Raw genomic sequence first — 18855 nt, 5'->3', positions numbered from 1 at the left:
ATAGACAAAAGAAAAAAAATCTGGGCTTGAATATGAGATAACAGCATAAAGCAAAATATTTATTTCTGTATTGTTATAATTATTGTTGCTAGTACTGATACTATAATTTTGTAATTCCCATTAAATCTGTATTTCTGACTATAAACCAGTAGTTTAATCTAACATACATACGGTATACTGAGGAGAAAAACTTAAATTTAAAGTATCCGTATTTATCAAGCCAACAATCACCTCTCATGTAATTTTATTGATTGAATTGAGTGAATCACTAAATTTATTTATTTATTTAGCAATATTACACAGCTGCTGGATGTACTCTGGGCACCATAAAACCAGCCACAATTTAAACAATATCATGACATTAAAACTCTTCAAATAATAAATATAATAAAAACAAAAACAATAAAAATAAACAAAAAAGTAAGATTGCAGGAGAATAACAACCATCAGGTCCATCAGGAGAGGCAGATTACATTGCGTGACGTATCATGACGTATCGTGACTTTTTTTGATTTTGCGGAGCAGGAGTGGGCGTGGCCTGCACATGATGCATCCAGCTTGCAGGCCACCAGTTTGACACCCCTGCCTTATTGTTTCCAAACATCAGTACTTGTTATGTATATAGGGGATGTTTCCACAGTAATGAGCCACTGACACCACCAGGTGGCATGGTACCCTGTCCAGATTGGCAGGGTAGTCCTTGGCGGGAAATCCAGATAAGGGAAATGGTCCCAGGTATACCTGGCTAGGTATATAAGAGGGGCTAATAGCCCTTTGTCCCCAGTCATGTGTTAACTTCAATAAAGGTCTATTATGCTGAGCCCTGTTGTCCGGAGTCATCCATGCAGTCCAGAACCCAGTACACAATAGTGGTGACGAAGGTGGGATGCTGTTTCACGCAGATCTGAAGTCACTTGGAAAGGAGGAAAGGCAAATCTTTCCCGAGAAACCTTCCAAGCAAAGCAGTATCCACAGACCGGGCGCGCCATGGCGAGGTTCTGAAACACCAGCAAATTCCGTTTTAACATTGACGAACCCGAGCGGTGGGAAGTGCACCTGGGACAGATCAAAGGGTTCCTGCTGATCAACAAGATCACGGAAGACCGGATGAAAGCAGCAGCCCTGCTGTGCCTCAGTGGCCAGGATGTATACGATGTGGCCGTCGGATTGTGCACACCAACGGCCGTCACATCCGTCCTGTATGATGAACCTATGGAAAAGCTAGCTGAACATTTCATGCCGTCCAGGGCTCCAATTTTTTGGCGTTTCCAATTTTCCCAGCGCATCCAGCTCCCGGGCAAGACAACATCACACTACGTTGCAGCTCTGAGACAGGGTGCCCGTTTGTGTAAGTTCTCTGATCTCGAAGATAGAATTTGAGACCAGGTGGTGTTTGGGCTTAGAGATCATCAGTGCTGTCAAAAAATCCTCGCAAAACCACCGATGAATCTGCGAGAAGTCCTAGACGAGGTAATGGCTCACGAGGCAGCCAATGGCGCTGGCAAGCCCACACACCATCCAGGCAGCAGCCCAGGAGGGACAATACATCATGAATGTGCCACAAACAGCGGATACGGAGAAACAGACGGAGAGGCAGAGATAGATGTGGTCCAGCAAAGGCCAGGGAAACAGCCAACGTGGCGAGACAACGACGGAAGCCATCGGAAATACACATCGGTCAGCAAAAGCACCACTTGCAGCTGCAGCTGCAGAGAACCAAGAACAACCAACTACACCAGCCAAAAATGTGCCAGCTGTGGAAGAAACCATCTGAGAGCATCCTGCAGATTCAGATCTGCGAAATGTCGCTCCTGCGGCAAGACGGGGCATATCGCAGCCATCTGCCAGAACCGCAACCAGGACAGCCTGAACGAATTACAAGCCATGGCGTCAGCACTCGAAGGTACTGGGTCCCCACAGCGCATTTCACTGAAATCTGGGGGGAGCAGGCGGACCGTGTCTCATACAGAGATACACCAGTTGCTCAAGCCTAAAATTACAATACAGGTCCATCTGCAAGGGGTACCTTGCACAATGGAGCTTGACTCTGGTTCCGCAGTCTCAATAATTTCATATAAGACATTTAAAGGAATTTGCGACAGGAGTAAGTGGAGAATCCCTTTAAAGCCCACCAAATTGCTGCTGTCCAACTTTCAGCATTCCCCCATTAAAGTTAGGGGAAAGGCTACCGTGGTTGTGGGGTTCAAGGAGTTCCAGGGTCCATTGGATGTCCTGGTGACCGACGGGCGGAGAACCAGTCTAGTGGGACTGGACTGGTTCGATGTCCTGGACATTTGGTTGGGGGGAGTACATAACATCCAGCCCAAAAGTCTCAAATCCATCTGCAAAACGTTTGCAGACGTATTCGATGACAAGCTGGGTAAATACACACACACCCCATTAAATTTAAGCTAAACCCAGGGGTCTTACCCATTTGCATCAAGCCCTGGAGAGTCCCATTCGCTCTCAAGCAAAAGATTGAGAGCGAATTGGATAAGTTGGTAGAACAAGGGGTGTTAGAGCCCATGGAAGGGGGAGAATGGGAGACCCCTATAGTGACCCCACTCAAGGCTAATGGGGAAGTAAGAATTTGTGCAGATTATAAGGCCATGGTAAACCGGGCCTTGAATCTGCATGCTTACCCGGTCCCGATGCTCCAGCATGTCCTCGCTGCAGTACAGGGTGGCGCCATCTTTGCAAAGCTCAATCTTGTGCAGGCGTACCAGCAGCTAACAGTTTCCAAGGAGACAGCTGATGCTCAGACGATTGTGACACATAGGGGAGCTTTCAGAGTTAACCGTTTGCAGTTTGGCTTCTGTGTAGCTCCAGGAATTTTTCAAGAAGTGATGGAGAGGACTCTGAAAGGCATACCGGGTGTATGTCCTTATTTCGATGATGTTCTTATTGCTGGAGAATCTGAAGAGATCTTGGCTGACAGGTTGCAGGCTGTTTTAAGCAGGTTTCGCTCTGCTGGGCTCAAACTTTAAAAAAGTAAGTGCAGTATTGGAGTGGCATCCACTGAATTTTTAGGGTTCAGGATTGATGCCAAAGAAATTCACCGTAGGGTGAAATCAAAGTAAGGTAAAAGCAATCAAATTGGCTCCAACCCCAAATAATAAGGTTGAATTGCAAGCTTTCCTGGGTTTACTTAATTTCTATCTTGCATTTTTGCCCCACAAAGCAGCAATTGCAGAGCCTTTACACAGATTATTAGATAAGAAAACCCCATGGAATTGGACCACGGTCCATGAACAGAGTTTTAGAAACCTCAAACAGCTATTGTCCAGTGACTCAACCATCACACATTTTATAGAAAACTAGCCCATCTGCATCACGTTTGATGCATCCCCTTATGGAGTGGGCACCATATTAAGTCACATAGAGGGAAATGGGGAACAAAGGCCTATTGCATATTACTCCCGAACACTGTCAAAGGCAGAAAGGAAGTATGCACAAATTGACAAGGAAGCCTTGGCAATTGTGACGGGAGTCAAGAAATTTCACGACTACCTCTATGGCAGGGAGTTCACCATTTTTACTGACCACAAACCATTATTGGGGTTGTTCACAACTGGCAAACAAACACCACAAATTCTTTCCCCAAGGATGCTAAGATGGTCCATATTCCTATCTGCTTACACTTGCAAACTGGTCTACAAACCAGGCAGGGACATGGGCCACGCTGATGCATTAAGCAGATTACCACTAAGAATCATGGAACCTGACCCAGCACCTGCGGAGCAGATCTTAGCCATCCAAGATCTACCGGATTGCCCCCTCCAGGCAAAGGACATTGCTGCTGGCACCACAGCAAATAAGGTACTGTGCAGGGTCCAAATGTGGGTAGTGTCTGGGTGGCCGGAAAAGAGCCCAGGTCCAGAGTTTCAGGCATATTTCGTGAGAAGGCATGAGTTGTCTTCTCACAAAGGATGCCTTTTGTGGGGCAGCAGAGTCATTATCCCGGAGAAGCTTTGTGATAGGGTTTTGCAGTCGCTTCACGAGGAGCACCCCAGCATAGTCAAGATGAAGGCACTAGCCAGGAGTTACATATGGTGGCCTGGTCTCGATAAGGCCATAGAGGAGCAAGTAACAGGGTGCTACATATCTCAAAGGTTGAGGCCAGAACAGCCGCAGGTCCCCCCACACAAATGGGAAGCGACACACACCCCGTGGTCCAGGGTGCATATTGATTATGCAGGGCCTTTCCAGGGACAACTGTTTTTGGTGGTGGTTGACAGTCACTCTAATTGGTTGGAAGTAGTTCCAGTTTCTAGCATGACCATTGCAAAGACTGTTCAGGTGCACTCATGGGTTGCCTGATGTGTTGGTCTCTGACAATGGCCCACAATTCACATCTGCTGATTTCCAGGCATTCACCAGGGCCAACTTGATTAGGCACATCACATTCACGCCTTTCCACCCGTCATCTAACGGTCTTGCAGAATGAATGGTGAGAACAACTAAGGACGTATTGAGGTGCATCATCAGTGGAGACTGGCACCAAAGGTTGGATCAATTCCTTCTGGCACAACACACCACACCATGCACAGCAACTGGCAAGAGTCCTGCAGAGCTACGTTGGGGTCGTCGCCTAATTACTAAGTTGGACAGATTACACCCCAACAGAGTGGCCGCCCAATTGGATCAACCCCAACCTGACACCACTAGAGAACTTCACATTGCAGAAAAGGTTTTGGCCTGGAACTATGGGTCAGGCCATGCCTGGATTCAGGGGGTGGTGGTTGACAAAACAGGGCCTGTATCATACATTGTAGAGGTGGAGAAAGACCGCCAGGTCAGAAGACACATAGACCAATTGAGGAGGTGGAGCCCCAAAAAAACCACAAGTTTCGGAATCAGATCAACCTCAAGTTTCGGAGTCAGATCAACCTGCCTCTTCGGAGTTGGGGAAAGGGGATAACCGATCTGACACTGGACAGTTACCCAGTAACGTTGGCTGGGCTTAGGAACATCAGGCCAGGGAACCCAATGACATTGGGGTGGATTGGGCTTGGAATCAGGACTCAGAGGCAGACCTGGGCAACATGGACACAGAGCAAACCCTGAAACAGTCAGCCAGAACCCATAGGCCACCGGCATACCTCAAAGATTTTGTGAGGTTTTGAGGGAGGGGTTATGACGCTTTTCAAATAACTGGATTCACACATTGGATGTTCTCATCATGTGTTTTTTTTATTGGTTAACGTTAGTGTCTCAGTATGGGGGAAGGGGTGTTGTGTATATAGGGGATGTTTCCGCAGTAGTGAGCCACTGACACCACCAGGTGGTATGGTACCCTGTCCGGATTGGCAGGGTAGTCCTTGGTGGGAAATCCAGATAAGGGGATTGGTCCCAGGTATACCTGGCTAGGTATATAAGAGGGGCTAATAGCCCTTTGTCCCCAGTCATGTGTTAACTTCAATAAAGGTCTATTATGCTGAGCCCTGTTGTCCAGAGTCGTCCATGTGGTCCAGAACCCACTACACAATAGTACTAATTCTTCTCAAATGCTTGAGATCTCATAGACAAGTTGAAAATAAATCATACTGCCAGAAATTAGTCTGTTATATTTCCACATTTCTTCTTCATAGGTTCTGTCAGTGCACAGTGTGATAACCATGGCCGGTGTCACTGCAAACCTGGTGTGACAGGTAATAAATGTGACCGATGCCAGCATAATTTCCATTCCTTCTCTGAGGCTGGCTGCATAGCTGTTGGGCAAATACAGTAAGTACCTTCAGGTTTATGGAACTGTCAATCACGAATAATTGTATCTTTGTGGAAATTCAGATTTGCTTCAATAAGGCAACAAAAACAACTTTGGTTGCTTTTCTGTGTTTTTACATAAAGAAGCACTGAATCACAGCTTTCCCATTCCATTTGCTAAAAATGCTATAGACTATATAAGGGAAACTGCATTTTTCAATTTTGCTGGTCCTAGTGATAACATATGTTTGAATTTCTCCATTTAAAAAAATCTCTTTAGGCCTACAGCATGTAGATTGCAGTAGTCCAGAAAACCACTAGTTGGCAGAGAGGTTTTCACTATTTCTTTACTACCCTCTTGTGGTGACTCAGATTTTGCAGCCCATATATAGTAGGCCAAAGCTTACTTATGCATTGGAAGACATGTAAGAACCAGAGGATACTGTCTTCTTTGTGAAAATACATTTTTTTCAGCAGGGACCCTGCAGTGGAGAAACAATTTGATAGTCTGTGTTTTATGGATGGTTGATATTATTAGGAATGCTGAAAGAATTTGATCTTTCTGTACTCAGTGGTGAACTGAACTGACCTCCTTTGCTGATGGGAGGATCAGAAGAGCTAGTCCATATGATTTTTCTGTATGAATGTTGCAATGGAATATTTGGCTCAACAACCATAATGCATTAAATATGCATATTTTGAGGGAAACTGCATTTAAAAGCAAGCATTTAAATTCTATATATTCTATGTATAGAATGAAACAATAAAAGAACATTTAAAAAAGTGATGCAAAACAAAATAATTCCATTTGCTCCTAGGTCTGGCCTGAAGACTACAAGTATACTATTTAGAAAGTGGTATATTCTTACCTTTCCATTTATGTCATAACAAGAGCAGTTCAGTACAAACATTTTTATCCAGCCAGTGACATATATGTCACTCTCACTTAATATGATATTGTCTCCAACCCAGTGTTTTTCAACCTCAGCAACTTTTAAGATGTGTGGACTTCAAATCCCAGAATTCCCCAGCCAGTAAGGCTAGCTAGGGAATTCTGGAAATTAAAGCCCAGATATCTAAAAATTGCTAAGATTAAGAAATACTGCTCCAATCTATCACTCTAGTATGATTTTCATTCAATACGCACTGTGTTTCCCCCCCTCTGTCTGTTTATACTTCATTGTGAAGATCAAAGCTTCTATCTACTGCCATGTAAAATGGGTTTACATTTGTTGCATTTAATATCTTGGTAGGGATAGACTATCAAATAAATATGTGGATAGTGATTGGGAAGTATCATCTCTTTGGATATTAAGGAGAATGGACACATTTTTCTTTAAAAAAAATCAAGGTATCCAGGGCAACCAAGGCCTACACTCGAATTAGCTTTTCAAGAAAAACAGGATCCATGATTTAAAAACTCATGTTTTTAATGCAGGCTCACACATGGAACAATGGCACATTGCTAACCTTTTCAACTTATTGTCCATGAGTGTAAGTAGGTTTTAGATTTTTAAAAATATCCAATATATTATGGCACCAGAATCCATAACTGCAACACTACAGATCTTGAAAAGCATGGCACACTTTAATTCTAATCATATAAATTGAGCAGCAATTTTATTTTAGAAAAATACCATCGATACAATACAAAAGGTATTTCAGTACAGATCTTGTTCTATACTGTTCTGTTCATTTTTTAATAGTTCCACTATTCTCTCTCATCAGCTAATAATAATGTGAATTTCCTGGTTCTTTTCTAGAAAAAAATGGATGTTAAGGATGAAAGAAAGTGATCAGTAGCATGCTCACACAATACATCTGCAAAGCTAGTAGGATTAGTCTGTAATGGACAGTCAACTGAAGAAAAGAAGTACAATTGACATGACTCATTTTTTCACACTGTTTTGTTATTATTATTTTATTTTAAGCTAAATAGTAGCAGAACAAAACACAATTATTATGCAAATACATACATTTTCCAGAAAAAATGCATAAAAAGTGTTTTAAAACAATGGAAAAAAGTATATCACTATAATTAACAATTACAATTCTATACATAGTAATCTAATGTAAATATTATTCACAAACACTGTCTAATGGATGGACAATTATACAATACTGAAGAATTTGCCATCTACTGTATGTTCAATAGTTTGAATTGAATTGACTAACTGGAGTCAGCCTTGTTTTATTCTGTTTCTTGTTTATAGAAATGCTTGCAATTTTCCCAATTGAAAACAGAAGTTAGATTAAAGGCATATTTTATTTTCTCAGGAACTCTCTGTGTAATTGTGATCCATCTGGAAGCACAGGGCAGTGCATTTCTGGACGCTGTATCTGCAAGACTGCAGTTGCAGGAGAGCGATGTGACAGGTGTGAGCATGTAGATTCTATGGATAAAAGATTTTGCTTTGTTTTTTGTGGGAGAGGGCATTTCTATGATTTCTCCCAAAAATGCATCAGAAAATCTATGCTTAGTGATTCCAATTCAGCTTTCAATCAGATTTTAGTGATTGAGCCCACATAAATGTATCCTGTAACTGATGCATTACTAATCAAGATTATTGAATAGAGTGAATCAAGAGTTATTTCCTCCACAGCAATTTATAAAACCTGAGTCATCCAACTATCATTGTACGAAAGCAGGGGTGTCAAACTGGTGGATGCATCAGGCACAGGCCACACCCACCCCGGCTCCGCAAAGCCAAAAAACATTGCAATACGTCACAATACGTCATGTGACATGATTGAATCTGACACCCGTGTACCAAAGGAACAGTAATGAGTGGCTCTATACTACTACAGTGATGGCTGCTTGATACTAAGATAACATTCTAATTTAGAGTTTCTCTAATTTACTACTTACTAACTTTATGATGTATGAACTTCAACTTCCAGCATGCTGGCTGGGGAATTTGGGGAGTTGAAGTCCATACCTCTTAAAGTTGCTAAAGTTGACAAACACTGCTCTAATCCTTAGATTAGAAATAGCCGAAGCCAGTACATAAACTAAGAAAGCTGGTGTGTCAAATTACAATTTTAGAGTCTGACAATTTCAGTTTCCTTGAGGAAAGATTTGTGGGTTTCAAGGTTTTTGCAAATATGCTTCTCTGTAATGTCCAATTTGATAGAACAGAACTTTGGGGAGCCCAGATATATTTTTGTTCACTGCACAACATAGTATGAAACAACTGTGTCAAGTAATTAGAGAATAAATAAAAAGCAAAGACCTGCCTTTTTTTTGGGGGGGGAGAGCAGGAACCTGCATCAAACAACAATGCAGAAAAAAGAATTATAGAAAAAATGACATCTTTTCCCAGGTAATTACCATAGGTATCATCTACTTGGCCCAAATCTCAGATGATTAAATGAACCAATTCCATTGATGCAATCCATCCACCTTGTCCATTATCTTCCCCTTCTACTTTACCCAACTTTGCAAGCAGAGCTGTATCTGCCTTCATCTCATATCTAAAATTATTCTCTCCAGGGAATTGTCAGTCTTGATTTCATCCAGAACCAACTGATTGTTTGCTCTTTTCCAAATTCACAATTCAGAACTCTCTCCTTTCTCTCACCCCTTTTCAGGGTTCACATTTCACAGCCTTACATAGAAATGTCATTATCCTTCATTGTCCTGTCTAGTTTTGTCACTGCTGTCTCCTCTAGGATTAATCTCCTCTTAACTTCTCCACCTCATTATCTATCTCTATCTCTGTTTTGAGCCCATGGAAACTGTAATGTATTGGCCATAAATGTTTTAAATCACTTAAAACCTATGGGTCGCCACCTAGATGCTAACCGTATAAATAGCTGTGCAGCAGCCATTAGGGCTGCTTCTGTTCTGAGTTAATAAACTTGTTTGCTGTTTCAACACTTCATCTCGCTTAATGCCTAAAGAACAGTGGCGATGAGGGTGGGATGTGCTGCTTCACTGTAAGAGTCTGAAGTCACTAGGGAGTGAGGGCCAGCACAGAGCCTGGCAGAGACCACGTTTCCCCCCCCTTGGTCTGCCAGCAAACCACGCTGGAGACCACCTTGCCCTAAGTATCCATCCTAGGGCCTACGCAGAAGCCAGCAGCACAAGGCAATGTGAGCAACAAGAAATGCAAGCAACTCACCATGGCAAAAGTAGGCAAAATAAAAGAATTTGATGTCACACACCCAGAGAGATTGGCATCCTACATTTCCTGGTCGAAAATTACCTCCGTGCCAACCAGGTTGGTAAAGATGGGCTGAAGGCCGTAACCCTCCTCTGTGTGTGCGGCCTCTCCACGTTCGACACTGCCAAGAACCTGGTCGCACCAACACCACTCGAGTCCATCACCTATGCGGACTTGAAGAAAAAGCTCCAAGACCACTTTGAGCCCAAATTATCCATCTAGTGTGGAGGCACGCTTTTGAGCAGCGGGAGCAACAGCCCAGTGAGTCTGCTACAGAATTCATCACTGCTGTTTGTCAAGCGTCCCGACTGCAATTTCATGGATTTGGAGGAGAGACTAAGAGACCATTTAGTCTGTGGACTCCAGAACCGAGAGCTCCAACAAAAACTGTTTGCCAAGGAGACTCTCTTGCTACAGGAGGCCTTGAAGGAGATCAGGGTGGATGAAGCCACTGGAGGGGCTGTTAAAGCACTACGGCCCTCCAAAGGCACTTCAAACACCGAAGCCATCCACCACGAGGATGCTGAATGGATGGAAGACACCGACTCAGAATACGAAGTTGACAAGCTACAGAAGCACCAGGAGAAGGGACTGTGGTCAGCTGAGAAGGCAGTTCCATTCCTTAGATGCATGGGCTGCGGAGGCTGCCATCAACGCGCATAATGCCGATTCCGAACAGCCACGTGCCGGTGTGTGGCAAACCAGGCCACATTGAAGCCATCTGCCGAGGTCGCCAGAGGGACCATCCACAGGAAGACCCAGTCAGGAAAGGTACCGGGGCCCTGGGGCAACACCGAGTAGGGTTCTGCTCCAGCCGAAGGAGCATGTTCCGCACTGGTGCCCATTGCCCCCTTAAACAGAAGCTTCGACTTCAGGTCAAGCTTCATGGAGTTCCATGCAAAATGGAACTGGACACAGGCTCAGCCATGTCCATCATCTCCATAGGGACATTCAGGCACATTTGCAACTGCAGCAACAGATGGGTCAAACTTCGGTCGTCTAATCTACTGCTCACAGACTTCCAAAACTCCCGAGTGGCAGTCAAGGGTAAAGCCACACTTCTGGTGAATTTCAAGGGGTTTGCAGGCCCACTAGATGCGGATGTTTTCAGTTCAAGCCTAGGGGAGTACAAGGGTCCTCCGATAGCCTTCAAGCTTGATCCCCTGGTAACACCAATACGGATCAAGCCTCATCAAGTGCCTTTCGCTTTAAAACCCAAAATCGACGCAGAGCTGGACAAGCTGGTCAGTCATGGGGTATTGCAGCCAGTAGACAGTGGGGTGTGAGAGACCCCCCACAGGAACGCCACTTAAGGTCAATGGAGAAGTATGCGTATGTGCTGACTATAAGTGTACCATTAACTGGGCACTTCAACAGCATGCGTACCCAGTGCCAGTTGTCAGTCATATTTTGGCGTCATTGCAAGGAGGCTGTGTGTTCGCCAAATTAGATTTGGTGCAGGCCTACCAACAGCTGCCAGTGGATGAGACCATGGCAGTCGCCCAAACCATTGCCACCCATTGGGAGGCCTTCAAGGTCAAGCACCTACAGTTTGGGGTGAGTGTAGCCTCAGGGATTTTCCAGGGAATAATGGAGCACATACTCAAGGGCATTCCAGGGGTCTGCCCCTACTTCAATGATGTTCTCATTTCCGGGGAATCTGTAGAGGTTCTGGCTGAATGGCTTAGAGCCATCCTTCAGTGGTTCCACTCAGCAAGACTTAGATTAAAAAAAGAAAAGTGCAAGATTGGGGTAGAGTCAACTGAGTTTCTGGGGTTCTGCATCGATGCCGATGGCATTCATCCGGCGCACTCAAAGCTGAAAGCAATTCAGCAGGCCCCAATTCCGAAGTCCAAGGGAGAGCTTCAGGCCTTCTTGGGCCTTCTTAATTTTTATCATGCATTCCTCCCACATAAGGCCACAGTGGCAGAGCCGTTATACCAGCTCTTAGACAAAAAGGCTCAGTGGCAGTGGACCATTGTCCATGAAAGAAGTTTCACGTCAGTCAAATCACTGCTGTCCTTGAACTCTCTACTCACTCATTTTAACGAGAAGCTGCCAGTCTGCATCGTGTGTGATGCATCCCCGTAAGGGGTTGCGGCTGAGTTGAGCCATTTGTCGGCTGATGGGAAACAGTCTCCCATCGCATACTATTCTACTATTCTGTCGTCCACAGAGCGCAATTACGTGCAAATTGACAAGGAGGCCTTGGCGATTGTGGCCGGGGTTAAAAAGTTCCATGACTACTTGTATGGCTGCCAATTCATGGTCTTTACAGACCACAAGCCTCTTCTAGGGTTGTTCACCACAAACAAACAGAGACCTCAGATTCTGTCTTCTCGAATGCTGAGGTGGTCTATATCCCTTTCAGCCTACAGCTACAGGCTAATTCACAAAACTGGCAAAGAAATGGGCCATGCAGATGGCCTTAGCAGATTGCCCCTGCCACACATGGAGCCAGCTCCAGCTACTGCTGCATGCATCTTGGCTATTCAGGATTTGCCGGAGTCTCCCCTCCATGCTGGAGATGTAGCTGCTGAGACAGCAGCTGACAAAACGCTTAGCCGCGTGTTAAATTAGTTGGATGGTTGGACAAATGTCCACTAGACAACCTCAGAGTCCTGGTGTACTCAGCCTGTCAGGCAAGCAGGTAGACCGGGAGATCCCTGCAACACTTAGACATTCTGAATGGCCAAGAATTTCAGAGTTTCTTCATGAGGAGAGATGAGCAACCCAGAATCCTTGAGTCTGCACGAGGGCCATCCGGGAATAGTGTGGATGAAGGCACTTGTGAGGAGCTACCTTTGGTGGCCAAGGGCAGATAAGGGGCTAGATAAAGGGCTTTGGTGGCCAGGGCTAGATAAAGCTATTGAGGCCCAAGTACATGGTTGCTACACATGCCAGCAATCCAGACCGGAGATGCCGCAGGCCCCTGTCCACTGATGGGAGGACAATCACACACCATGGTCAAGAATCCACATCAATTTTGCTGGGCCCTTTCAGGGACAGCTGTTTTTAATAGTGGTCAATAGCCACTCTAAATGGTTGGAGGTTGCACCAGTTCCCACTATGACTACTGCCAGGACCATCCAGGAACTGTGCAGAATCTTTGTAACACACGGGCTTCCAGACATCTTAGTCTCAGACAATGGGGCTTAGTTCACTGCTTCGAAATTCCAGTCCTTCCTCAGGGCAAATCTCATAAGGCACGCCATGTCAGCTCCCTTTCACCCAGCATCGAATGGCCAAGCAGAATGCATGGTCTGCACAACCAAGGAATCCCTGAAACGGATCGTCACAGGGGATTGGCACCACAGATTGGCTGATTTCTTGCTCTGCCAGCACACAACGCCCTGCATCGCCATGGGAAGGAGCCCAGCTGAGCTCCGATAGGGCTGATGCTTGATCACCAAGCTGGACAGGCTTTTTATTATTAAATGTAAATCCAGATTTTTTTTCTTTGCCCATTTTTATTTTTCTAATGAGCCTTCTAACTCTTATGTACTTCAACACCATAAGAAAATGGTGTCCTCGGTCTCAACCCGTTAGTGATTCAATCAGCAATTATGAATTCTAGCTGTCGTCTCCACCATTCCTGTTAGTGTTACAATGGATTTGCTGTGTAAGTTAAACAGATAACAGATATGTGTATGTCTCACTCCAACATTATTTCTTACAATACGTTTCTGTTCATTGCAAAGGCCTCAGAATGATCAAGTACTCTGGCAAATGCACTAGCCTTAATATATTCCATATTTTAGCACAAATGATTCAGTCAAAGGGGCTTTTCTGTAGTAAATAAAGCAAAAGTAAAAAACCTCTTTAAATTTTCTTGCTGTTTTATCCATCAACTATTTGATCTCTTGCCCTTCTGCCTTTTCAAAAAGGTACTTGAACATTTTGCATTTATCTTTCCATGTATGGCTCAACTGTTCTTTGTACAATTGTAAGCAAAAGTTTGCTTGCATGAGGAAGGAACTGATACTTTGCACATTCTCTTGCATCTACTTTCTTAGTATAATTATACCATTGTTTACACATTTCTCAGCCACAAAAATATTGTTCCTTATTTGCTGACAAGGGGCATTTAGCACTTGCCTCTTCTCCTGCAGTTTTAAATAATTGCATAAGTATACCATTCCAGGTGTTTTGATTTCTCTAATATCCTTGGACCCCTGTGATGAGCCTAAGTCAAGCATAACTGTATAGGCTTACACTTCAGCATGCTTAGTCTCTGACTTTCCTTTCTGTAAAGGAGAAGGAAGGATCTCTATATAAAGTATCATGTTTGATCATGCGTAGGCCTTAGAAAGCTAGAATTGGTTGAAGCCCTATTTCAGAATTCACATAGTGGCATAATCACGTAGTCTAAACCTAACTTTTTACCAGAGCAGCAATCCTAGGACATCACCTCTTGCATGTAATTCAGCTTTAAAGAATTCTGCCCAAATTTTTCTTTAAAATTCTGTACTATTTTAGCATCTTTTCAGGCAGCTGAAGAAATCAAAGGTATCTGTCAGCCAAATGTTTATGTCTGTAATAAAGTATGCCGTTAAGCTAAATTGCTTATCAGCCTGGAATCTTCCTCAGAAACATCCAGGCCAAACCTATGTTAGATTTCAAGTACATTCTGTCCTTTTTAGCCAGTTATTACAACTTAATCCAAAGCACATACAAGTGAAGGAGTCTCTTCTTGTTGCAAAGATTCACACCTCACACTCAAAGATCTTAGAGCAGAACAACACATATTCATTTCATCTTATCTAAGATCAAGAGTCTTTGAATCTATTTGCTTGGGAATGTTTTGCCAAGAATGAAGTATGAAAACAACCAAAGTGTTGTGATGCTCTGTTTGCATCCAGTTAAATGTAAAATTCCACTTCACTTTTATGTCTGTTGTTAGCTGCAAAGTCGTGTTCGACCCATCGCGACCCTATGGACAATGTTCCTTCAGGCCTTCCTGTCCTCTACCATCTTCTGGAGTCCATTTAAGCTCATGCCTACTGCTTCAGGGACTCCATCCAGCCACCTCATTCTCTGTCGCCCCCTTCTTCTATTGCCCTCAAACTTTCCCAGCATCAGGCTCTTCTCCAGTGAGTCCTTCCTTCTCATTAGGTGGCCAAAGTATTTGAGTTTTAGCTTCAGGATCTGGCCTTCTAAAGAGCAGTCAGGGTTGATCTCCTCTAGGACTGACAGGTTTGATCACCTTGCAGTCCAAGGGACTCGCAGGAGTCTTCTCCAGCACCATAGCTAAAAGGCCTCAATTCTTTGGCGCTCGGCCTTTCTTATGGTCCAACTTTCACTGCCATACATTGCAACTGGGAAGACCATAGCCTTGACTATTTTGTTGACAGGGTAATGTCTCTGCTTTTTAATGTGCTGTCTAGATTTGTCATGGCTTTCCTCCTGAGGAGCAAGCGTCTTTTAATTTCTTGGCTACAGTCCCCATCTGCAGTGATCTTGCAGCCCAGGAAAATAAAATCTGTCACTACCTCCATTTCTTCTCTATCTATTTGCCAGGAATTGAGAGGGCCGGATGCCATGATCTTGGTTTTCTTAATGTTAAGTTTCAACCCAACTTTTGCACTCTCCTTCTTTACTTGCAACAAGAGACTCTTTAGTGCTTCTTCACTTTCTGCCATTAGAGTGGTATCATCTGCATATCTTAGGTTATTGATATTTCTTCCGGCAATCTTAATTCCAACTTTTGATTCATCTAGCCCTGCCTTTCTCATGATGTGCTCTGCATATAAGTTAAATAAGCAGGGCTACAGTATACAGCCTTGCCAGACTCCTTTCCCAATTTTGAACCAATCAGTGGTTCCGTGTCCAGTTCTCACTGTTGCTTCTTGGTCCACATATAGGTTTCTCAAGAAACAAATAAGATGGTCTGGTACGCCCATCTCTTTAAGAACTTGCGAGAGTTTGTTATCATCCACACAATCAAAGGCTTTAGCATAGTCAATGAAGCAGAAGTAGATGTTTTTCTGGAACTCTCTAGCTTTCTCTATGATCCAGCGTATGTTGGCAATTTGATCTCTAGTTCCTCTGCCTCTTCGGAATCCTGCCTGTACTTCTGGTAGTTCTCGATCCACATACTGCTGGAGTCTAGCTTGTAGGATTTTAAGCATAACTTTACTAGCATGAGAAATGAGTGCAATGGTGCGATAGTTTGAACATTCTTTGGCACTGCCTTTCTTTGGAATTGGAATGTAAACTGATCTTTTCCAATCCTGTGGCCACTGTTGAGTTTTCCAAATTTGCTGGCAAATTGAGTGTAACACTTTTACTGCATTGTCTTTTTAAGATTTTGAATAGCTCAGCTGGAATACTGTCACCTCCACTAGCTTTGTTGTTGCTCAGCTTTTCTAAGGCCCACTTCACTTCACATTCTAGGATGTCTGGCTCGAGGTCAGTGACCACCTCATTGTGATTACCAGGGACGTTAAGCTCATTCTTGTATAGTTCTTCTGTGTAATTTTGCCACGTCTTCTTAATCTCTTCTCCCTCTGTTAGGTCCCTGCCATTTTGGTCCTTTATCATGCCCATTTTTGCATGAAACGTTCGTTTCATCTCTCCAATTTTCTTGAAAAGATCTCTGGTCCTCCCTATTCTATTGTTTTCTTCTATTTCTTTGCACTGTTCATTTAAGAAGGCATTCTTATCTCTTCTAGCTATTCTCTGGAATTCTGCATTCAATTGGGTGTATCTTTCTTTTTCTCCCTTGCCTTTCACTTCCCTCCTTTCCTCAGCTATCTGCAAAGCTTCCTCAGACAGCCATTTTGCTTTCTTGCATTTCTTTTTCTTTGGGATGGTTTTGGTTGCTACCGGTTGTACAATGTTGCGAACCTCTGTCCATAGTTCTTCAGGCACTCTGTCTATCAGATCTAATTCCTTAAATCTATTTGTCACCTCTACTGTATATTCAACAGGGATATGATTTAATTCATACCTGACTGGCCTAGTGCTTTTCTCTACTTTCTTCAGTTTAAGCCTAAACTTTGCAATGAGAAGCTCATGGTCTGAGCCACAGTCAGCTCCTGGTCTTGTTTTTACTGACTGTATAGAGCTTCTCCATCTTTGACTGAAGAGCATATAGTCAATCTGATTTCTGTGTTGACCGTCTGGTGATGAAGCCTGTGCCCTGCTTCATTTTGTACTCCAAGGCCAAACTTGCCTGTTATTCTGGTTATCTTTTGGCTTCCCACTTTAGCATTCCAGTCCCCCATGATGATAACAACATCATTTTTTGGTGTTAGTTCTATAAGGTGCTGTAGGGCTTCATAGAACCGGTCAATTTCATCCTCTTCAGCACCGGTGGTTGGGGCATAGACTTGGACTACTGTGATATTGAATGGTTTGCCTTGGATTCGAACTGAGATCATTCTGTCATTTTGAGGACTGTATCCCAGTATTGCTTTTCCTACTCTTTTATTGACTATGAAGGCTACTCCATTTCTTCTGAGGGATTCTTGCCTGCAGTAGTATACCTGATGGTCATCTGAATTAAATTCACCCATTCCTGTCCATTTTAGTTCACTGATACCTAGGATGTTGATGTTCAGTCTTGTCATCCCTTGTTTGACCACGTCCAGTTTTCCTTGATTCATGGATCTTACACTTCAGGTTCCTATGGAGAAAGAATCTTTACAGCATTGGACTTTCCTTTCACCACCAGACACATCCATAGCTGAGCGTCCTTTCGGCTTTGGCCCAGTCGCTTCATTCTTTCTGGCGCTACTAGTACTAGCCCTCTGTTCTTCCCCAGTAGCATATTGGACGCCTTCCGACCTGAGGGGCTCATCTTCCAGCGTCATATCGTTTTGCCTTTTGGTACTATCCATAGGGTTTTCATGGCAAAGATACTGGAGTGAGTTGCCATTTCCTTCTCCAGTGGATCAAGTTTTGTCAGAACTCTCTGCTATGACCTTTCCGTCTTGGGTGGCCCTGCATGGCATAGCTCATAGCTTCATTGAAGTACGCAAGCCCCTTCACCACGACAAGGCAGTAATCCATGAAGGGGTTTTATGCCTAACAACTTTTAATTATTAATACCTTTTCCATACTTTGTGCTTTTATATTTGTTGACATGAATATGAAGTATTTATCATGTTTACAGCCTAGTACATACTTAAATTATGGTCTGAAAATATACAAAATGCAGATACTGAACAAGGGGGCAAAGTATCTGACTGTATCCTTAGATATAATTAATTTGGCTATTTCAATTTCTGATGGATTATGAAAAAGAGTTGATATTTACAATGTGGGGCTCTGCTCACTGGATGTATGAGTACACTCATATAATTGATCTTGATCTAATATCAAAAGTTATGTTATTAATACACAAATTAAGTATGGGTTGGAATTTGTCTGCTAATCCAGATGGCTCTGTACCTGAATTTTACTGCAAACAAAGATATGGCATGTAAAAAAAAAGAGGCACTTAAATCTTTCTCACTTGCATTGGGATAAATGATAGCCATTCTACTATGAAATGATCATTTGACTAGAAACACAGTGCTTCTTCCCAGTGATAGACTAGAATATCTAATGATGGCTAATCTCAAAATCCAGAAGTTTTTTTTATGTTTAGAGGTTTCTTAAAACTAGATACTGATCTAGATATTTTCATATCAGAACAGTTAAGAAGAGCAATTTAAAATGGAAATGTGTCAAAAATGTTTAAGAGAACCTTCGGTATTTTGGATTTTTTTCTTTCACAGATGCAAGGAGGGCTATTATAACTTAAATGCAAGGAATCCAGAGGGCTGTTCTCTATGCTTTTGTTATGGACATTCAACTACATGCTCCAGTGGCAAAAATTATAGTGTGTATAAAATTACATCTACATTTCAACAAGGTAAAAAACTGCACTAAATACAGACCACAATTTAGTATATGACCAGATCAGATATTACTAGCATAGAGACTGGCTGACAACAAATGACCTTGGGAGGGTGAATATTACACAGAGATCTGA

General features: G+C 43.2%; 2 protein-coding genes across 2 annotated transcripts in view; one reads left to right on the top strand and one right to left on the bottom strand.

Moving 5' to 3' along the window:
- NCF2 (neutrophil cytosolic factor 2) overlaps positions 1 to 18855 on the bottom strand; it is a 518710-nt gene that overhangs the window by 219133 nt on the left and 280722 nt on the right. The gene's annotated exons all lie outside the window — the stretch shown is intronic.
- LAMC2 (laminin subunit gamma 2) overlaps positions 1 to 18855 on the top strand; it is a 74088-nt gene that overhangs the window by 24573 nt on the left and 30660 nt on the right. Inside the window, exons 3-5 of the mRNA XM_083359069.1 lie at positions 5592 to 5727; positions 7984 to 8082; positions 18599 to 18735. Of these exons, the coding sequence (XP_083215195.1) occupies positions 5592 to 5727; positions 7984 to 8082; positions 18599 to 18735 (372 nt within the window). The remainder of the gene's footprint in view (positions 1 to 5591; positions 5728 to 7983; positions 8083 to 18598; positions 18736 to 18855) is intronic.

This window comes from Vipera ursinii (assembly GCF_947247035.1).
Source record: "Vipera ursinii genome assembly, chromosome: 3".
Lineage (NCBI taxonomy): Eukaryota > Metazoa > Chordata > Lepidosauria > Squamata > Viperidae > Vipera > Vipera ursinii.
This window is presented reverse-complemented; position numbering and strand designations above follow the sequence as displayed.